The 23,686-nt window shown below is 34.0% G+C and overlaps 1 protein-coding gene across 2 annotated transcripts in view; it reads left to right on the top strand.

Moving 5' to 3' along the window:
* Positions 1–23,686, top strand: part of ERBB4 (erb-b2 receptor tyrosine kinase 4) — a 1,212,321-nt gene that overhangs the window by 966,447 nt on the left and 222,188 nt on the right. For both annotated transcript variants that reach the window (XM_017855612.1, XM_017855621.1), the window contains exon 19: positions 4,841–4,939. In XM_017855612.1, the coding sequence (XP_017711101.1) occupies positions 4,841–4,939 (99 nt within the window). The remainder of the gene's footprint in view (positions 1–4,840; positions 4,940–23,686) is intronic.

Genomic DNA, 23,686 nt, shown 5'->3' with positions numbered 1-23,686 from the left:
AATAAAAGATATTTCTGGAAAGGAAAAGCTCAAATGATGGCATGTGTATGTTTATGTATTTGCCTTAATTACAAGACCAATTCAGAAGCTAGGCCCAAGATTAAATGTGGTGAAATATATTTTAATGGTAAATAACAAGATTAAGAAACTCTTCTGGGCTAATGCTGAATTATTCCTGTAATATCCATTACTACAATTCCCAAAAGTTACTTTGGCATTTTAATATATATAAAAATATATATATTATGCATAAATTTATACATATAAATAAATATAAATATAAATATATAAATGTTTTATATATAAATATATATTTATTACATTATATATTATATATATTTATATATATAAAATGCCAAAGTAACTTTTGGAAATTGTAGTAATGGATATATTTATGTATATAATATATATCAATATATGTATTAAATATATATTATATATGTATATATTATAATTATATATTTATATATTATAAATAAATATAGAAAGTATTTAGAGATAAAATATATAGTATATAATTTTATATTATATTTATAATAAAAAAATCATATATATTTATATATAAAAATATATGTTTATAATATATATATGATATATATAAATATTTTATATATATAGTATATATTTTTTGAGATGGAGTCCTCGCTCTGTTGCCCAGGCAGTAGTGCAATGGCAATAATATCCACTCACTGCAACCCTGCCTCCCTGGGGGTTCCAGTGATTTCTCCTGCCTTAGCCTCCCAGTTGCTGGGATTACAGGCAACGTACCACGACGCCTGCTAATTTGTGGTATTTTAGTCAGATGAGGTTTCACCATGTTGGCCCAGCGCTGGTCTGGAACTCCCTGACAAGTGATCCAACTCCACCATGGCCTCCCAAAAGTGCTAGGAATTATAGGCATGACCACATTCCCAGCTGGCATCTTAATATATTTCTTTTATTAATTATATATTATATACTTTAAGTTATAGGGTACATGGTGCAATAACGTGTGGGGTTTGTTACATATTGATTACTTGTGCATGTTGTTGTGCTGCACCCATCACTCGTAGCACCCATCAACCTCGTCATTTACATCAGGTATAACTCCCAACGCAATCACTTCCCCTCCCCCTCCCCATGATAGGCCACCAGTGTGTGATGTTTCCCCTTCCGAGTCCCAAGTGATCTCATTGTTCATTTTCCCCACCTATGAGTGAGAATACTGCGGTGTTTGGTTTTCTGTTCTTGCGATAGTTTGCTGAGAATGATGGGTTTCCAGCTGCATCCATGTCCCTACAAAGGACACAAACTCATCCTTTTTTATGGCTGCATAGTATTCATGGTGTGATACTGTGCCACATTTTCTAATCCAGTTAAAGTATGTGTAAGGCTACATTTTACAAACATAAACATATCTGTTAAAGTTAATTGGATCTTAGAAACGTTGCATTTCAAAATATTCTTCTTTTAAAACAGTGATTTATTTTAAAATATATTAATAATTAGAATATAAACCTTAATTTTCTCTCATAGTGCTCCAAAATAATCTAATATCCTTAAAATAAAACTTGTATTCTAAGGTCAAAATGTAGAAGTTTCCTAATCTTTTATCATGCATATTTTATTTAGTTAAATTTGATATTAACTTGCAATAAGTTTGAGCACCTACTTTGCATAGGCACTGTTCTAGACTGACTTGATGCCTTTTCTAATCTTCAGATTTGATGTATGTTCAAAGAAACACAAATTTTTCTGTTTCTCAATTTACATTATGCTAGAAAAAACCAGACTCAGACTGTATCCTTTTATATCCTTAAAATTTGTATCTAGTTACCACAATTGTCTTTACATCTTTAATAATTTTAATCTGTACTCATTTCTACAATAAAATGATATCAACAAATTATATGGATAATAAATGTAGAGTCCTAAATTGCAGTCTTGATTGTTTAAACTGACAAATTGAAAGTACTGCTGTGAATTGGATCCATATTGGCAATCATTCTGGATCACATAGCTGTGCCATAAATCCCCATTCTAATGATTGGTTGCAGGATTTTTCCCCACCTGAACTATCTAGAAAATGCTACAGTTCTCCATATTCACAGATGTAACTAAAGGTTTCTGTGCTGAAACATAGGACAAGTCAGTAGAAAAATATTAGGGCTTCCTGCCTTTAAATGTTGGCCTGTTACCGATTCTGCATGTGGCATTGACAAAATTTAAAGTAAGTAGGTAAATGTATGTGTTAATGAAGAACAGAAATAGGGAAAAAAAGATACAGATAAATGGCCAAATTTAAATTTATTGTAACATACTTCCATTTTTAAGATAGCTCAATCTTGGATTGTTCCTAGAATATAATCACTCCTATATTTTTAAAGATAATGTAATCTAAATTAAATTTTATTTTAAACGTTGAATACCCTGTAACTCAAGACTAAACACTATCTAATGTCCTCAGCAGAGAAAAATGTTACTGATTTAAACATTTAATAATAAACCTTTATTAACTTGTATTAAGAGCATTTATTTGTCTATTGTGCATGAGTGTTTTACATTAATTGAAATTACTTGTAATGAAAGTTTACTGGACATTTTATCAGTTTTTTTAATTATATGCCTGAAGTGTCTATGGTTGACTCTAAGTTTTAATCAATAGATCAATTGTTATGAAGACATACTGTCTTAAACTATAAAGGATTATACTTGACCATAGAAATGCAAATTGGCTTAACCAATTATTTGATTTTTTTTTTTTTCTCCTAGTTAGAAATATTCTCTGTTTAAGTATAAAGATTAGGTCTAATATCATGGGTATCAAATAGTAAAATTTTTAACTAGTTGGTCCCAGAAAATAGTGAAATTGTGAATGAAATAATGAAATAGTGAAATAATGAATAATTTAAATAAATGTTTATTTTAAAAAGCAATATAAAATACTTTACATTGAATTTATATTCTTATTTTATTTATTTATTTATTTACTCTTGAGACAGGGTCTTACTCTGTAGGCCAGGGTGGATGGCAGTGGTGTAATCACAATTCACCCTAGCCTCAACCTCCTGGGCTCAAACCATTCTCCCACTTCAGCCTCCTGAGTAGCTGGGACCACAGGCATGTGGCATGAACTACTCGGCTCATTTTTAAATTTATTTTATTTTTGGTAGAGTTGGCATCTCTCTATGTTGCCCATGCTGGTCTTGAACTCCCAGGCTCAAGAGACCCTCCTGCCTCAGTCTCCCAAAGTGGGGGGATTACAGGGATGAGCCACCATGCCTGGCCTATATTATTGTAAAAGTACACTTTAGGGATACTTTAATATTGATGCCATGTCTATGCCATGTCTTTATAAAGTAACCTTCTCTATGGTTACTCTACTGAATAATGAATAATAACCCTGTTTTCCACCTTAGATAACATCAGTGAGAAAATGCAGCCTATGAGTATTGGGCTTTTTTTTTCTTTTTTCTGTTCCTGCTTTATTTTTTTTTAATTTTATGCAAGGAACTTGGCTTATTATTTTGCATTTGACACATGGATTTCCCTATTCATTCTGCCTAGGAAGAATGCAACCACTTTCTAAAAGTTAAAGTCTTTTATTTTCTTTATTATTGTTACTATGTTTTAAAGTAATTCTTGTGTTCAGGTCTCCTGATGATACTGCAACTTTGAGTAACAAAAATACTTATGTTGTAGCATAAAAGTTCAAAGTGAAAAAATTTGGAATTTTTTTCTTTATGACTATAACCAACTGATATTAAGAAAGACAGGAAGTAAAGATGTTTTGTTCAGGAATAACAAACTATTATTTTCATTCTTTCATTTTAATGTTAAAAGTCTTACAAGAAATATTTTCTGATGTCAGGGCTAAGAAGCTAAAATTTGAGATTTTTTTGTTTTTTGTCCTCATTATCTCATATTTGCTTTTGCACTGATTTGGGAAAATACACCTTTTAAAATGCGTTTTTGTGCAACCTGTGCATCCTTGTATGTCTTATCAAAATCATTGTCCTCTTTCAAATGTTATAATTCACTTTACCCAGAAATGCTATTATTTAACTTAATGTTGTATTTCACTCAAACTCTACCAACTTTATACTTTCCCAAGGGATAGATCTTGTTCAGATATTATAATCATATTTTGATAGGAAAAGAGAATTAACAATGGCCAATATAAATATTTTATATTTCTTCCGAAATAATACAAATCCTTCACACACACACACGTATGCACATGTAGACATATTTAATAATGTAGACAAATTAAACTGTGCTCAATATCCCCTAGCACTTGCCTTTGAAAACTAAATCTTAAATATTCATTGTTGACAATTAATTCTTAAATCAGTTTGAACTTGAAGAACATGAGAATATGCTTTTTAAATTGTTTTTATTGCTGCTGAATATTTAGATAATATTCAACCTGAAAAGAACTTCTAGCATTACTTAGCCCAGTCTTCTAAATTACAGATGATACAATTGAGATTCAAAAAAGTAGAGCAACCATCTCAAAAAGTCGATGATACTATCCAAATAAGATATTCTTTTGCTATCCTGTTTCCATGCTGTCTTCACTATTCAAAGCCTTTTTCATGCACACAAGTAGAATTTGACAGTAGTGTAAACATCTTGAAAGCATGATATATATTATATATTCTACATATGTAATCATATATATGAGTGTCATCTTCAGATGATGAAAGCAGACAACAAAGTTGCAGAGTCACTTGTAACATATAACAGGTGCTAAATAAATGTTTGTTGATTAAATGTTATAATTTCAAACTTGTAAGTTATATTGTAAGAACTTAATAGGTTGAGATGTCATATTTAATGTGAATTTTTTTTCCCAAAGGGCATTTGGGTACCTGAAGGAGAAACTGTGAAGATTCCTGTGGCTATTAAGATTCTTAATGAGACAACTGGTCCCAAGGCAAATGTGGAGTTCATGGATGTAAGTACAGACACCCAGGCAATCACATTTTTCTCCATTATCAAATAGCCTGCTTAATTAAAGCAAAATACAACTAAAACTCCACAACTTACAAATTTCTCCTATGGAAATGTTATAATCTTATAATTAAAGACATTTCTAAGACCACTTCACATTGTATTATACTTTTTAGATCACTTCTGCTTCACAACTATCTGCCTAGATAGTTCACTAGAACTGGCCTTTAGAGTTTGAAGATATTTACAGTCCCCAAGGTGAATTATCTACCACATTGATTCAGACATGTAATGTTCTTATAGTTTCTTGTTAAATATAACCAAATAGCTCTCAAGTGAAAGCAATACATAATTTCAGCTGAAAAGATATTTAACAACCAAAAATAATCAATTGTATTAAATAACCAAAGCTCATGAGTATATTTCTTAAAATTAGTTGCACTGAACAATATTAGAAAGACTATGTGGTGGTGGTAATAAGTCACTAATATTTACAAAACATTTACTAAGTGCCAAACACTGTTACAAATAACTCACAAATAATAACTTATTTATTCCTCAAAATATGACAGACCAAGAACCTGGGGTTAACCCAAGTTTACCCCAAGGTTACAAAGTTAGAAAATGGCAGCTCTAGACTTTGAGTTCAGGAAGCCAGCTTGCGTAGGGAATCAGTAAATTTTTTTTTATAAGGCTGGATTATAGTCAGGCTTTTACATGCTGTGTGTTCTCTGTGGCAGCAACTCAACTCTGCCCTTTTTGGTGGGAAAGCAGCCATAGATAATTAAAGCAAAACCAAACAACAAAAACTAATGCAAATGGGTGTGACTGTGTTCCAATAAAACTTTTATTTACACAAATAAGCTTCAGGCCAGATGTTGCCTAAGGGGAAAGCAGGGGCTAAAATTGATGATTTGAAAAATTAACCGTACTGCTTTATTTTATTATGGTTATGATCTATTTGGCTGAAAACATCAATCAAGATTAGTTTCTATAGCAAGTTAGTCTCTGTTAAATTTAAATTAATAACCTACCTGAGTCAGGTAATTACCACTTGACATTTATTTTTTCAATTCAAATTCAGAAGAAAAGACTCTATGGGTTAAAAAAACTCGAACTATAGAATAATAACAGACCTCTAAAGAATAAAAAAAGTGCTTTATAAGGTCAATCAGAACTTTAAGATTTCCCCTAGCAAAAATTGTAGATTTGACCTGTTCAGCAAATTTCAGAGAGTAGGATTGAATAAAATTATATATGTATCATGCTGTTATTTTTTCACATTCAATGTAAGACATCTTGCCAGGGGTTCTATCAAAGACCATATATGTTCTTTCTCTATCTTTTAGCATAATGTCTTGAATAATAAGAATGATTTCTATTTTCAAATGACCTTCATATGAAAGATGATGCAAGCATATGCACTTTGATTTTTTTAAAAAGATAGATTGCTATATATCTCTATCCAGTTTCTCTTGTAAGCTCCTTTACAAGTTTTACAGGAGCTGTCTTTGACCTTGAATAATTTATTTGTGTATAATGCTAACTACTTTATATAAAACTACTTTCAGCTTAACTTATTATTCGTTCTCATATAGTAGGTTGATAATCAGCTGGTATAAACCAGCTTTTCAGATTTGTTGGTTTCATGCCTTACCAGTTGCTGAATATTTTAAATATCACCTTGTTGCATATCTACCAGCATCTATATAACAATGAGGCCAAGAACTAAATATTGTTTCTTTCTTCAGTTCTCTAAAGATTCTGACACTCCATAGCTACACGTCCTGGCTCATATGTTACAGTTTAAAACTGAAGCCTTTTTCAGTGATGTGCCAAGTATTCAATTTGATCTTGATCATAGCTATAAATTTGTGAAGGGAAATTTTTTAAAAAGTGGAAGTTATAAAGGAAAATTACAATGAGTAGAAACAGTATAGGTTAATTTGTAAAACTGGTAGAAAAAAATCTTGTCCAGCCAAGACTACAGCCAAAGCTGAAATTCACAAGAATGCTAACAATCTCTGCTGGAGGCTTGAACAGCCATTTTTGTCATATTTCCATGGAAACAGACTGGCAAAAGGGGGTTAAGAGGCTACAAAATAATCATACCTAAGAAAAAAGCTCTAAAATCCTCAACATGATTTTGAATGATTATTTGAAAGCTCCTAACCCCATCCATTTTTTTTTTTCTTGATCTGACATATATTCCCGTGGGAAAAAGAGTGGAGATGGCAGCCTGAAGTCTTAGATTTCTGCTGAATTTCAGATGAGGCTCTGATTGAACCATGAAAGGAGTCATTTTCCTAGATGGTTGATGGATTTGGTAATCAACAGATTCAGAAGAATCTGTTCTTTTTAAAAGTTAAAAAAAAAAATTAAGGAAAATATTTTGACTGTGCCTTTTCTACTTGTGGATAGATGCTAGAAGATTTACAGATTGATGGACAGCTATCAACAGAGTTTTATAAGTACCAGGCAGAAACTTGTCCTACTATTTTGGAGACTTCTTTCAAAACATTAGAAGGATAGCATCACAATGATTAAAATGCAGTTTAACTGACAACATCAATGGTGAATTTAATATCTAATGTAGGCTGCTATAATTTTAACATAAACATAAGCCTATATTTGATACCTACGTTTTAGCTCATTGGTTATGTGTGTAGATCATTATAAAATATTTGAATAGCAAACCACAAAAAAAGAAGTAGGTATAAGAAAAATGATTTGTAATGTGAATCTAAGGATTGAGTTGAAATTATAACTATTCCAGAGTTACTTGGTAAACAGTAGTAAGTTTAGCTTGTTTTAGTTTGGGTTCTTACAGATGCAGAAGCTACCCCTGAAATAAGAATATGAGTGAAAGTCATTTATTTTGGAGGTGAAGGACTCATCAGGAGGGGAGTTTAGAAATAAGACAGGGGAACTAATAAAGCTAGCTGCCATTGTAAGAGACTGGAACTTCTTTTCACTGGAGAGACTCTGGCAGCCAGTGCAGGACATACACCTCAGAATTATCCCACTCAAGGGTTAAAGGAACTGAAAGTATACAGCTGCCGGGAAAGAGCCACACTTCACCCCCTACATATCCTTCCAGCCAAGAATGGCAAAATAGCCTCAGTGGAAAGAGAAAGCTGTCAAGCAAAGAAAGGTGGGTGGGGGTCATCTGGTATAACACTACGGTAGAGTGTTCCAAGGATAACTTTCAAGCTAAATAAGAACTGCTGCAACCACGTTTTTGCAAACTAGTTTATGTGCATATTTGTATTTGTATGCTTGTTTGTACAATTCTTTAGGGGAGAAAAAACTTTCAAAGACAATGGAAATGGCACAATCTTATTAATCATTAGACTCCTTTTTCTCCACTCTATGTTGGAAATAGAATATTCTAGATTCAATAACCACTACTATATTCAACATATATAGCTGTGCTTTACTGGTTATTATAAAAATAACACAAATGTAACAATTTAATACTCAAAATTTATCACCACAATGAAATTTCTATTGGTATTCAAGGATAAAGGAGAGGGCTTTTATATTTTCTTAGAATTTTACCATAGGCAAAATAAATAAATAAGGGGCAGTTTGTGTTCTATTAAATGCTACACTAAAAGCAAGAAAAAGAAAGTTTGGTCACCCAGGGCTGTTACTCTGCTCACCTGAATATGTCTAATGGATTCATAATGACAATAATAACACTGCTAGTGAATGGCCAGTACACTCTTCATTCCCGTAAAGAAAGATCACATGGAACAACATTAAGAAAATGACTCTAAAGGCCCACCTTCATAAGAATACCTGCATTTATACATGCTCCTAGTTCTTGTTTCAAATAGAACAATTTCATAGGGAAAATGTAGGCTTTTTTTGTTGTTTTTTGTTTTCTTTTTTTAATCCACAAAATGGTGCAGAACACATACATAAGAAATTATGCTATTGAACAAGATTCTTAAAATTGGGTACCACCATCTCATAAAATCAGTTCACTTTTCTGAGTTCCCATCACTCTATATTTTCCCCACTATTTAAACCTAGTATCAGTTGACTTTGTTTTAAATGTTTTATCTAAATTACTCGCTTTGTTAAAAAAAAAAAAAGAAAGAAATTCTGTAATTATTCTAAATTCTAGTGACTGATCAACAGTCATGGCTTTGTATTTGCATGAATTTTTTTTGATATCGTTTCAACGTTTCCACACCAAATTTACACAGTGAGATACTGCAAGGAAACGTGTTTTAAGTCACCTGACTTTATTATNATCACTCTATATTTTTCCCCACTATTTAAACCTAGTATCAGTTGACTTTGTTTTTAAATGTTTTATCTAAATTACTCGCTTTGTTAAAAAAAAAAAAAGAAAGAAATTCTGTAATTATTCTAAATTCTAGTGACTGATCAACAGTCATGGCTTTGTATTTGCATGAATTTTTTTTGATATCGTTTCAACGTTTCCACACCAAATTTACCACAGTGAGATACTGCAAGGAAACGTGTTTTAAGTCACCTGACTTTATTATGTAAATAGTAATATTCTTATTAAAAGAATAGCTTGTTTTCTCTATATATACCATAGGAATTTTATTTATCTTACACAACTACTATTTTCCTATTTTCTGAAGAAATGTTTATGTGAATTGTCTATGTTTCTCTTCTCCATATTTCCATTTGATATTCAGTATCTTGATGGAAATTATTTCAAATCTAATTGATATCATATTAATAGGGTGAAATGAATATAATTTATGAGTAGCTTACATTTTTTTCTTAGAGTATAACAGGCTAATAAAATTATTTAAAAAGATATTTTGTTCTACAACATCTTCACATTATAAAATTTCATGTATATGACTTCACATAGTAATTCTTAGCTATATTCTGTGTCATACTAATAGTGGATTTTTTTATTCTTAATGTTTGTGGGTACACAGCAGGTGTATATATTTATGGGGTACATGAGAAGTTTTGATACAGGCATGCAATGTGAAATAAGCACATCATCAAGAGTGGAGTATCTATTCCTTCAAGCATTTATCCTTTGAGTTACAAACAACCCAATCACACTCATTGTTATTTTAAAATTTACAATTAAGTTATTATTGACTATAGTAACCTCATGTGCTATCAAATAGTAGGTCTTATTCATTCTTTCTATTTTTTTTTTTTTTTTTTTTTTGTACCCATTAACCATTCCCAGCCTCTACTACCTTTCCCAACCTCTGGTAACCATACTTCTACTCTCTATCTTCATGAGTTCAATTGTTTTGGGTTTTAGATCCCACAAATAAATGAGAACGGGTGATGTTGGTCTTTCTCTGCCTTGCTAATTTCACTTAACATAATGATCTCCATTTCTATCCAAGCTTTGCAAATGACTTGACTGCATTCTTTTTCTGTGGCTGAATAGTGCTCCCCTGTGTATTTGTACCATATCTTCTTTATTCCTACATCTGTTGATGGACACTTAGGTTGCTTCCAAATCTAACCTATTGTAAGTAGTGCTGCAACAATCATAGGAGTACAGATATCTCTTTGATATACTGATCTCCTTTCTTTTGTGTATATACCCAGCAGTGGAATTGCTGTATCATATGGTAGCTCAATTTTTAGTTTTTTGAGGAACCTCAAAAGCGTTCTCCATAGTGCTTATACCAATATACATTCCCACCAACAGTATATGAGGGTTCCCTTTTCCTCACATTCTTGCCAGCATTTATTGTTGCCTGTCCTGGATGTAACTATTAAGCCATTTTAACTGGGGTGAGATATCTCATCGTAGTTTTGATTTGCATTTCTCTGATGCTCAGTGATATTGAGCATCTTTTCATATGCCTATTTGACATTTATATGTCTTCCTATGAGAAATGCCTATTCAAGTCTTCTGATCACAATTTGATCAGATTATTAGATTTTCTTCCTCTAGAATTGTTTGAGCTCCTTATATATTCTGGTTATTAAACCCTTGTCAGATGGCTAGTTTGCAAATATTTTCTCCCATTTTGTAGGTTGTCTCTTGACTTTGTTAATTGTATCCTTTGCTGTGCAGAAGACTTTTAACTTGATTTGATTTCATTTATTCGTTTTTTGCTTTGGTCGCCTGTGCTTGTGGGGTATTGCTTAAGAAATCTTTGCCTAGATCAATGTCCTAAAGATTTCCCCCCATGTTTTCTTGTAGTACTAGTTTCATAATTTGAGGTCTTAGATTAAAGTCTTTAATCCATTTTCATTTGATTTTTTATATGGTGAGAGATACGGGTCTAGTTTCGTTCTTCTTCATATGGATACCTTTTTCCAGCACCATTATTGAACTGACTGTCTTTTTCCCAATGTACATTCTTGGCACCTTTGTCAAAAATGAGTTCATTGTAGTTGTGTGGATTTGTTTCTGGGTTCTCTGTTCTGTTCCATTGGTCTATGTAACTGATTTTATGAGAGTACCATGCTGTTTTGGTTACTATAGCTGTGTAGTATAATTTGAAGTCAAATAATGTGATTCCTCCAGTTTTGTTCTTTCTGCTTAGGATAGTTTTGGCTATTCTAGTATTTTGTGGTTCCATATAAATTTTAGGATTTTTTTCTATTACTGTAAAGAATATCATTGGTATTTTTATATATTTTTATAGGCATTGCACTGAATCTGTAGATTGCTTTGGGTAGTATGGACATTTTATCAATATTGATTATTTCTACTCATGAACATGGAATGTCTTTCCATTTTTGATATCCTCTTCAATTTCTTGCATCAGTGTTTTATAGTTTTCGTTATAGAGATCTGTCACTTGTTTGTTTAAGTTAATTCCTAGGTGTTTAATTTCATGTGTGGCTAGTATAAATTGGATTACTTTTCTGATTTCTTTTTCAGATTGTTCATTGTTGGCATATAGAAATGCTACTGGTTTTTGTATGTCAATTTTGTATCTTGCAACTTTACTGAATTTGTTTACTAATTCTAATTGTTTTATTGTGGAGTCTTTAGGTTTTTCCAGACATAAGATCATATTAACTGCAAACAAGGAAAATTTGACTTCTTTTCTAATTTGGATGCCCTTTATATCTTTTTCTTGTCTGGTTGCTCCAGCTAGGACTTCCAGTTGTATGTTGAATAACAGTGGTGACAGTGGACACCCTTTTTGCATTCCAGATCTTAGAGGAAAGGCTTTCAGTTTTTCTCCATTCAGTATGATACTAGCTGTGAGTCTGTCCTATATGGCTTTTATTATGTTGAGGCATATTTTTTTCTATCCCCAGTTTTTTGAGGGCTTCTATCATGAATGGATGCCATATTTATTAAATGCTTTTTTAGCGTAAATTGAAATGATCATATGGTTTTTATTCTTCATTCTGTTGATATTATATACCACATTTATTGATTTGCATATGTTGAACCATCCTTGCATCCAGAGATAATAGTGGGTATTCAAAAATTCGTATTACTTAATCTAATTATATTTTCTGACCTTAGGTTTTGTCTATTTGCATTTATGAATACAATTAATCTATTTCAGAGGTGAAACAAGTGCAGAATTTCATTTTGTAATGGAATTACATGTCATATATATGTGACTTATATGTCAAAGTAAAGTATATTTTGGCATGATCTTGAAAAGTCAGCTAACCAATCCTGTTTCCCTTAAGAAAAAATATAGCTAAAGTAATTTTTTAAAGCTCTGGAAATTAACTTTGCTTTAAAAAAATAAAACAGTAGCCAGATGTGGCTTATGCCTGTAATCCCAGCACTTTGGGAGGCCGAGGTGAGCAGATCACAAGGTCAGGAGATCGAGACCATCCTGGCTAACATGGTGAAACCTCATCTCTACTAAAAATACAAAAAATTAGCCAGGTGTGGTGGCGGGCACCTGTAGTCCCAGCGACTCGGGAGGCTGAGGCAGGAGAATGGCATAAACCTGGGAAGCGGAGCTTCCAGTGAGCCAAGATTGCATATATTGCAAATACTTGGGATCATTTTTCTTAGGTATTCATATTCCTCATATCTGATTCACTTCTACAAACTCAATTTAAGATCTGTCTTGAATCTAGAGTGCCAAACGAATCACAGAGAAATAGACCTTCCATTTTGACTTGGTATTCATGTACCCTCTGAAAACCCTTTGAGGGGGAAGACCCTTGGAAGATTTTCTCCTATGCATGCAATAGGCCAATAACTTTCCTTAGTTTCTATTAGGGGAACCTGTTTTAAAGGAATCTTTTGAGTGCTTGCCTGTTAGTGTTTCCATTATATACGGGAGGATAGTATTAGGTTTCATTTTTAGCTTCTTACTCCTGAGTTCTTGGTGACTTGTGTAGTAATTTTGGATACTGTTTGCTTCTCCAACTATAATGTGTTATCAGGGTCTCTTCTCTTTGTAACCTCTCTATTTGTTTTCTGTTCAGTAAGAGTAAGAATATAAGGATGAAAAGAAAAATAAAGTTGATTTTATCACAGATTTTGGCAAAAATAAATAAATAAAAGTAGTTGTGAGATGAGAAGTCTTCTTTCAATAGAAGGTTTTTCTTGATTGAAGGGTTCATGGTCTCACGGGTTTCAAGGAATGAAGCCATGGACAGCAGCAGCGAGTGTTACAGCTGGATTAGAGACATGGGCAGAACCAAAGAGTGTGCGGCAGCAAGACTTATTAAAGCGAAAGCAAAAGTAAAGCTTCCATGCTTTACTTGGGACCCAGAAGGGTTGCCTTTCTGGCTTGGGTGTCTTATGCTTATATCCCCTTATGACCCCTCCCCTTTTCCTTTTTCTGTCTTACAGAATTAGCTTATTTTCTATGTGCCTGTGGGTGGGCGGGCCTGATTGGTTAAAAACATCAGGCTGCAGCTAGAGCTTAAACTCCCTATATGATTGATTGACGTTTCAATCCCTTAGCTTGCAGCTGTGACTCATTTTGGCTTAGGGGAATGTCCCGTTAGGGAAGTCCCTATTGACCCAGGAAGTCCAGCCAACTTAGCCACTTAGTCCCTCAGTAGACTGCAGGCATTTCCAGTAAGAGTTAACTGAATTTAGTAGTGATCCTAAAACTTGAGCTTTAAATACTGCCTTAGGGGATACTAACACAAAGTACTTGACAAGTTTTGCATTCCAACAGGCTTAACTTCTCCATTGAAGTACCTTAAAGAGACTATCCAGATCCAATACAGGTTGCTTCTTGTAAGCCTCAACATGTAACTTAATTAACTTTTTATCTGCCTGTTTCTCCAAAGCATTTCTTGAATTTGTGTGAATGAAAGGACATTTCTCAAGAGCACATAGTCTGCTGTACCAATATTTGCATTTAGTAAATGGAAATCCGTTGTCTGTTGAAGACATCGTTTTCCATATTGTGGGTATTCTCCACCTCTCTGAACTACAGTTTGTGAATTTGGTACGTGACTAGAGGATGTGTTACAATGCCACATAGAGCTGAAAGAGAATTAAACTAATAATGTGCAGTTTCTTATTCCAATCTGAACAGCAACCGATGGTTATTATGACTTACGAAAAATCCCCACTCAGTTTGACTGTATCACTAGGAGGAACAGTTTCTAATACTCAACAACTGTTCATAAAATGCAGGTGGAAATCTTTTGCCGAAAGGACAAGCAAACACCAGAAAATAGAATTTCCAAAATATCAGCAATTTTCAATATGTCAAACCTCAGTGGTTTTGTTAATGATCTGTTTCCAGAGTTAAGAATACAAAATACTGTTCCTGCAGGAAGAAGGGACTATCTGCATAAAGTCCTGGTTTGCATTATATGGCATGAAGTAATTAGTTACTCATAGGGCAGTAATTTGGTTAAGGGAAAAAGGGTTTACTATCCTGTGATAATTGCAATAGGTAGATATGTATCTAATAAAATCTAATAAATCTAGTAAAAAGACACATCTAAAATCTAATAAAAGACACATATGTATCTTTGCATATGTATGGTATGTGGATAAAAGATAAAAATACTCTTCATCTTTTTTTTAAAGTTTAGTGATACCATTGGGTAATCACTTATTAGAATGATCACATGGCTGGCATTGCTAAAAATGGGATTACAAAAGTGACTACAAGAATATCTTTAAAATATTTTTATGATCATTTCCTCAAAATAATCAAGAGAATTCCTCATTTTACTTAACAACACTGTTGTATCAGTCAGAGGTTTATGTCTACAGTTTCCAAACCATAGACTGACAGAAACTAAACAAATGAACAATAGGTCTGCTTTTATTTGCCTGGTTATGTCCAAAGAAGTCATGGACAGGAACTTTGTCAGTGTAGGGGCCAAGGCCCTTGGCTTCCTAAAGGTTCCTTAAAAATTCACTGACATGATACAAATTAATAGGAGGAAAGGTAGAAAGACCCCATCTCTGCCAGGCATGGTTGTCCTACACCTGTAGTCCTAGCTACTGTGGGAAGTTGAGTGCAGCAGTTCAAGACTGAAATGAGCTAGGATCCTGGTACAGCATTCTAGTCTGGGTGACAGAGCAAGATCTTATTTCTAAATAAAAATACATAAATGAAAGACTTTATTTTAAATTTTGGGGAAAATTGTCCATTTCCTTAAAATTTTAGCAAAATTGTCTATTTTATGCTTAGGTTCAAAAAAGTATAGACAGATTTACCAAAGCATGATTGGTCAGAAAGAGTGTGATCTAATGTTAATTGAGTGGAAAAACCCAGCAAAGCCTATCTGTCTAAATTCTTGTTGATTTCTCTCAGCATGCATTCTTTCCTACTGGGTATGGGGCAGGGCCCTCTCTGGAATGGAGGTCTTATGACCTACAGTCAAACAGGTAGGTCAGATAATTCTTTTATGACCAGTTTTTACGTAGAACATTTTCAGGTTTTATGACTGGCTTTCACAAAAAGGGGTTCTCGTTGGTATGCCCTGTCTGGGGGAAGAGGGATTTTAGGTTCTATGGCTTGCCTTTGCAGAGAATGGGACTGAGCTACAGGAGGACAGGAGAAGGTCAGAGAAAAACCTTTGCTTCTGGGGCTGCTGTTGAGGCCTTCATTTTGGTGTATGGTCTTCATACCATCATCACTCTTAGCAATGGTCATAGTAAAAGGGTCCTCTCAAGTAGTGGATTAGAGATGACCCCAGATTGCTAGAGATCTTCTTAATGTTTAGAATGTGATTCCACATTCAGTGGCAGGAGTCAGTAAACCTGGATCACATGTGGACTGATTCCCATCCAGATTAACTGAATATATTATGTAAACAAGGTATGGTTTAGGTATGGTTCTATTTGCACTAATGTCCTCCCTCCCCTTTTCTAATTATAAGAGCTAATCTGTACAATAAGTAAATGGAGTGTAGAAAAAATTTTAACTCGATTGCACACCAAAGCCAGGGTGAAAAAAGATCAGCCTGGCATTCCTTGGTTCCATTATCCACCATGAATCCGCTATTAATAAAGAAAATCTTTCCAAAGATTTTCTAGAACCACATGTAACATTAGATCAAAATTACAAATTATAAATAATTAAATGATTCTTTGTATCTATATTGGGCTACAAGAATGCCTACATATCTATATTAATATGACTATTTTTGAGGAGAATAAAGCTTACAGATAGTATTTAAATCATTGTTCTCATTTCAAAGCCAATAAGGGAAGACAGAGCCTGGATTTGAACTGAAAGCTCCCTAACTCCAAAGTCAACTGGCTTCTCATACTATTACTCTGCCTCCTCCAAAAGATCACATTAAATGAGAGGCAGATGGGCCACATGTAACAATACCTGTGACAGTTTAGTCAAGAGTTTTTTCCTTCTGAGTTTTTTCTTCTGATTTCCTTCAGCTGCCCGCTATATTGATGGAAATCAAGCTTTGTTCAAGAGGTATTCTTACCTTCAAAGCCCAGTTGATGGCCCCATCATTTTCTTCTTATTATTGCTCCACATGACATTTTATGTTACTCTTACTCTCAGGTTAGAATATCAAACTGCGTATAACTTTCTTAAAACACACATACACACACAAATCCTCTGAATTTATTTAAAAAAAAAAAAAAAGATTCTGGAGCCTGAGCATGGTGGCTTATGCCTATAGTCCAAGCTTGTTAGGTGGGTAGATTGATTGAACCCTGGAGGTCAAGACAACAGTGAGCAGAGATTGCACCACTACACTCCAGCCTGGGGGACTGAGTGAGACCCTGTCTCAAAAAACAAACAAAAAAAATTCTGCTGCAAAAACGTTTTTATGAATATTGCATAAATGTTTTAATCATTAACACTTTTCATGAAGTGATTATCATGCTATCTACATTTATTTGAGTCTATTAAAACAATTATAGTATTCTATGTATACTACATATAAAGTTTGTTTTTTTTTCCCCAAAAAATGCTATTGCATCTCCAGAGAGGCCATCTTTTTGGTGCCTGTTGCTTACAGTTTATGTATAGCATGGCATAGTGTGATTAGAAGAAAAATGAGCACCTCTGAAGTATTACAATTATGAGACCAGTTCATCACAGACAAATAAGTAACCAGTGAGGGTCCTGGATCTCAAAACTAAAAAGCTTAGGGTTTTCTACAGTGATCTTTGCTGCTGCAACTTTATCTAGGGTTTTGATCCACTTACAAATTTAATATAACTTCTCTGAACTTAAATGTTCCATTATCTGTTATAAAATAATTAGAAGCTATAAGTAGAAGTCTGCATACATGGAGTTCTTTGGGAGTCCCTGAGCTCGTTGAACTGAGGAGTTTGACGGATACTGGTCAGCTAATATTGGACCAGAAGCTAATAATAGCAAAAATGCTGCTTAGCTAGGTGAGAAAGTTAACTTGGAGAAAATGAAAATAAAACATTTGGGATTTATGGTCAGAAATAAATTTTCCTTTTTCATTTGTGTCCTGGTAAGAAAATAGCCAAGGGAGCCAGTTATTTTTTCATTTTTCTTATTTTTTTAAACAATTTATAATTAAGATCTAAGGGCCCACTTGATCTCAGCTGTATTCACTATAATTTCCTTCTATCCCTACAAAGAATTTTGGTGAATCAGGAATATGTCTAGTATAATGCATACACATAATGAGTAGATCTGACCAGTAAATTAAAAATTATCAGCTCTAGCAAGCATGTGGAAAATTAACCATAGGAAACTTGTGTAAGCTTTTTGGGAGACTTGCAAACACTACACAAGGGGTTTGAGTATAACATCAGAAAAGGTTTTTCCTCTTGTGATTAAAACAATGTACCATGTGCCTTTAAAATAAATTTATTTCAAAATGTGCAACACTCACTTGCTTAATGTGTTGTTATACTCTCATGAAAGAAAACGCATTTTATTCTTTTGCAGAATAGCTCTTCAAAATATAATATTCTCTAGTTTTCATATAATGTTGATTTTTAAAAAGTAAATTTATGAATTCTCTGATTTTATTGGGTTTATGGGTATGAATATATTTGGAAAATGTTCTGTTATTCCTTTCACTTGTACATACAATTATCTCACATATAATGACCATAGCAACATTTTTTATGTATCTTTATACTTTTGAGATCCTTAAATAATATCAGTAGGTTTATTAGAGAGAAACCAACTCTTCTACTTGGTAATTCAATTGTCATTTAAAGTAACAGCCTGTATAAAAAGAGATTTTTTTTCAAATCCACACTCCTTTTCCATTTCAAATCCACATTCCTTTATTTCCCCATTGATTATTTTCTCTTATAATATCTACCTCTCTTTAGTAATCTTTTTTAGGTACAGGAAATCTCTATGTATTTCATGGGCATGTGTAACTGGTGAGGAAATAACATTCCCATTTACAAATGAGAATGAAATATTTAGAAATAGCTCAGATATAATTCTGCCAGCAGAGTTTTCTAACTGAAAATGGAACAAAAAACTTTCCTTAATGAGGCATAAAGTCTTTCCACTGCTTCTGAAATAAACAGAATTGTTACATTAGATTATCATTCTTTTATTTAATATTTTGTCTATTATACAGAGAAATTTACCATCATCTGTGTCTAAAATTTAGTTAATTTAAACTTCCGGGTGAATTCAGTAAAATTTTTTAAAGTGGGCAGTTCTATGTTTCAATTTTAATATTTTAAAGAGAATTTTGTAAATACAAATTAGGAGACCTCTTAGGTAAAAGAAATACTGAATTGAGAATCTTGCTGTAAAAGATCTTGGTCTAAACTCTCCTGCCACCTACAAGTTGGGAGCTCAATGGGAGCCCAGCAAATCTGGTTTTCAAAGGCAAATTAGTAAGTAACTGCTCCTAGGTTGTTTAGGATGTTAAAAAAATGATTCTTATTATCTATGCTGTGTTATATAAATATAAAATACTATTTTTATACTTCTGGCATGTTCTAATAAACATAATAATGACTTAATAGCTATAGTATGAAAATGCATGTTATCTGTTAAATTACATGTGATATAACTCAGGATATTACGGGAAAATAGCCTCTATTTATTTACTATCATCTTTCGAATAATGCTCCCTTCAGGATGACACACTTTTGAACTGGAAATAAACTGGATGTGGTGAACTCAGTTTCAATGTCTGTAAGCTCTCTTAGGGGTAAATAAATTCTAGGATATAACCAAGACTTTGGTTGACTTCAGATTAGAACTACAGCAGGGCGTATGTTGCAATGAGATGCACAGTGGGTGAGAACTCTTGTTTTTTTCCTAATATGGTCCATCTGAAATTACTGATGAGTCTCAAGAGACCCTCATCTCCAAGCATCTTTCTATAGTCTTCTTTCCAAAGGTTTAACAATACCATTTCCTAGAATGAGTAAAAATAGCATTCAGAATGCTCCTCTGGTGGATTTAGTATTCATCTCATTACAGGGCTTAGGCACCATTGGCCATTTCTAATCAACAAATTATTTTCCCCCTTTTAGATTTAGATTTTGATTAGCTTGAACTTCATAAAGCAATATCAGAGGAACAAAAAGAGAAACAATTTCTGTAGTCTGTTAACTGTGATCCAAGTGTGTTGAATACGTTTTCTTCCATTCATCATGGTAATAAAGCAGAAGACCGTCATCCAGCTTTAAACTATAAGTTAGCAGAAAGACTTACATAAGTAGTGCCAACTTTTTATAAAAAGAAAATGAAAGCCTATATTTAAGAACTTCCTATTATTTAGGAATTTTCTCTGCCTGTCTTCTTTTCATATAAGCAATTCAAATAGATACAGGATGTTTCGATTTCTAAAAGGTTATATATATGCCAAATTGTTATTTTGTGGATAGTAAATGAAGGTTTTAAGGTATTTCTGTTAATAGTACAGGGTTTTATTTTCATCACCTTAAATGAAATGCATTCAAAACAAGGCAGTGTTGGTTCAAGGTTAACAATCGGTCAATCAAGACTTGATGAAAGACAGTTCTGATGTTTAAGTCAACCAAACAATCTGTTCAAAAATATGTATTTGCTAGCTAAGACATTTTTTGAAGCATGATCCTAGGTTATCTAACTGTCGTTTTGGTGATGAGATATTACATTACAAGGTCTCTGTGCTATGAGGTTGATAAGACTGACTATGAACCCTGGCATACACCTAAACTACTTGACTTACAAATCAGCATTAGAGCATAAAGTATTCAGGGACAAGGGGCCTTGGAGGATTACTAAGTGACATTTATCATTTGGGTTTTTCCTTCTCAAGTTTTTAAATTTAGGAATATGTCAGTATTTGATAGGTAACTGTGGCATAATTTCAAGGTGAAATTTAAATGTAAGTAAGAACAAAATCAGTTTCACCGTTTAAAGAAACAGGAAACAAATGCAAAAACTGGTAGAAGCTCAATCAAGTTGTGGAGAAATCTCACGACCCACTATGCTTATATAAGCTGAGTCTCAAATCATGTTTCTTTCTCTCAGGGTGTTGATTGCACCAAAAACACCTTACAGAATGTAATAATGTATTTACGTTTCATCCTTGATAACTGGCATTTTTAATCTGCCATTGCAACATCAGTTGACCTATATATTAGACTGCAAGACTCAATCTGCAGTGTGTCAAGGAAAAAAATAGAAAATGATATAAACTAATGAATATTTTGAGAAATTAGAAATATTTCTTTAGAAATGTGGTATCCTGTAATAGTTCAATCAAAAGAAAGTAAATTAAATATGCCCACTTGAACAATTCATGGAAAGCTGGTGGAACCCAAATAGCAGGAATACAACTGTGCCTCAGGAATTACCTGGATCTAGAAATTTAACACTGTAAGCATCTGTAGAGACCTCGTGTATCTCAGCTTCTGCCCAGCTTGTGTGAAGTACCTCCATTAACCCCTAGTCAAGGAAGCAGAGTTTAGGAAAACAATTCTCATTGGCCTCTTTTGGGATTGTGCCCATCCCTGGATCAAATGAAGAAGGTATAATCCCATTTTTCAAAATGACTGCTCATGGTCCAGGAATTTTGTCATGTATATTGAGTGAAGACCAAAATTAATAAAAGAGGTAGGGAGGAACTTGAGAGGCAACCTGGTAACTGCTAAAAACCTAATTAATGCTTCAAGTCCAACCAGAGACCAAAGGAAATGTTTATTTCAAGCTACATTGCCTCATTTGTCTCTTACGTATATTTTTTTCTTAGTCACCTTTTGTAATGGATGATTTTTTTTTTTTCAGTATGTTTACTATGTAGGTGTTGTTCACTGTTGGTAATCATTTAATTAAGACCTTTTTCCTTCATGTTCTATATCCCTATATCTAATTCTTCCAAAGCATGTGACTAGAATTCTCTTTTCCCCAATGTCAGATACTTACAGGAAATCTGTCAGTTACTCTTTTCTTTTTCTTTCTTATCGCTCTGTTGCCTGGGCTGGAGTGCAATGTCAAGATCTCGGCTCACTGCAACCTCCTCCTCCTGGGTTCAAGCGATTCTCCAGCCTCAGCCTCCCGAGTAGCTGGGACTACAGGCGTGCACCACTACGCCCAGCTAATGTTTGTATTATTAATAGAGACAGGGTTTCACCATGTTGGATGGCCAGAATGGTCTTGATCTCTTGACCTCGTGATCCACCCACCTCAGCCTCCCAAGGTGCTGGGATTACAGGCATGAGCCACTGCACCTGGCCAGAGAAATCCTTTCTTAAGAATTCCACTCTCATGCTACAATCTGGACAGGTAATATCTAGGTCATTGACCCAGCTGTAATTCTAGGCTCTCTCTTTCTCATCATTCAGAATCCCCCTTTGCTTCTCAGCTGAATTAGATCCTTTGAGTTTTGGGATACCATATCTTCCTCCTTCTTAGTTTAGTATTTCATTTTACTGAAAGTCTATCTGTAGTAGTCTATGCCCAATCAGGAGATAGAATCCAATCCATACTATGGGTTAAAGAGGGGAAAATTTAATATGAATAATCATTAAACATGGCAAGAGTAACTGTAATATGTAAGGATACTTTATATGGTACCCTGAGGGTGAGGGAGGGTACCTAAGAAAGGTCAACTTGAAGGGGTCCATACTTTGAGTTGTGTTTTGGCCGTGGAGTAGGATAAAAGTTGACTGGTTTAGCCAGGTTGGAGTTGTTCTGGGGTTTTTGAACAAACAGTAAGGATCCTCTGGATTGCAGGCTGGGGAACAAGTGATCAGCAACTGCTGCTGTGCGGGAATGGGTGCTTAATTGTGAGGGGGCTTGCTGGTAGAGCCCAAGCAAAGCAGGCCACTGAGTGCAGATGGCGTGAGGGCTTGCTGACAGAGTCCAGGCACCTGCACTGGAAGGAGGCCTGCAGAGCAGGCAGGTCGTGTAAATCTCTGGTTTTCATGTCAACGAACTATGGAAAGGTTATCATCAGGCCAAGACATTAAGGTCAGAGAGGACCAATCAGGTCCTGGGCCTGTGACTAGGATGGGCTGTACCAAGTGTTCTCACATTCAAACTGCTGACCACCCCCCTATACCCAACACCTGCCTACTCCACTCCGACACCTGTGCCAGAAATTGCAGGAAGCCTCTTCTTCCTGCAGTATCCCTCCAGAGACTGCTGCCTAAAATCTGAACATCATGCCCTCTTTAAAGAAGATATGTTTAAAAGAATTCAGTTATTTATCACAGAGAATACATTGAAAGGTACATTTATAGTTGAGAGGTAATGAATTGATAATTGACACAATTATATTACCCCCTAATACTTTCCTATTATATAATATTTATTTCCTATACATGGTAATATTTATTTTCTTCTGCCTCCCTCCCTCCCTCCGTCCCAGCTCCCTTCTTTCCTGTCTTCCCATCTTTCCTGTTTTTCTGTCTTCTTTCAGAATTGACACATTCAAAAATACATTTTATACACCCCCTACTTGTTTGATAGTTTGCCTGGGTATGAAATTCAGTTGATAGTTCTTTTTCCTCAATATTTTGCAAATATTTTCCAGTTTATTCTAGCTTCCAGTATTGCTGTTATTATAGTCCAGTGCCATTTTGATGCCAAAGTTTTGTTGTTTTTTTTTTTGGCAATATTTGGCAATCTTTTCTCTTGTCTGGTATTTCCAAACTTTCCAAGCAATGAAAGTTAGGGCTTTTTTTGTTTTAATTTTATTTTTCTCCATTCATTGTTCTGAGCTCTTCAGGGATGCTTTGAATCTGGAAACTTATGTTTTTCAGTTTGGAGATTCCCACCCCACCCCAATCCCATGGCATCTTTGATAATATTTATCATACTTTTTTTGTTCCTTTTTCTGGAATTATTATTAATTATATGCTGGACCTTCTAAATGGATCCTCTAATTTTCTAGCATGTTTTCTCAGATTTTCCAGGTTTATGTTTTTTCTTTT

Source organism: Rhinopithecus bieti, unplaced genomic scaffold (assembly GCF_001698545.2).
Source record: "Rhinopithecus bieti isolate Rb0 unplaced genomic scaffold, ASM169854v2 scaffold_1070, whole genome shotgun sequence".
Taxonomy (NCBI): Eukaryota; Metazoa; Chordata; class Mammalia; order Primates; family Cercopithecidae; genus Rhinopithecus; species Rhinopithecus bieti.
Note: the sequence above shows the minus strand (reverse complement) of the source record. Positions and strands in the feature narration are given on the sequence as shown.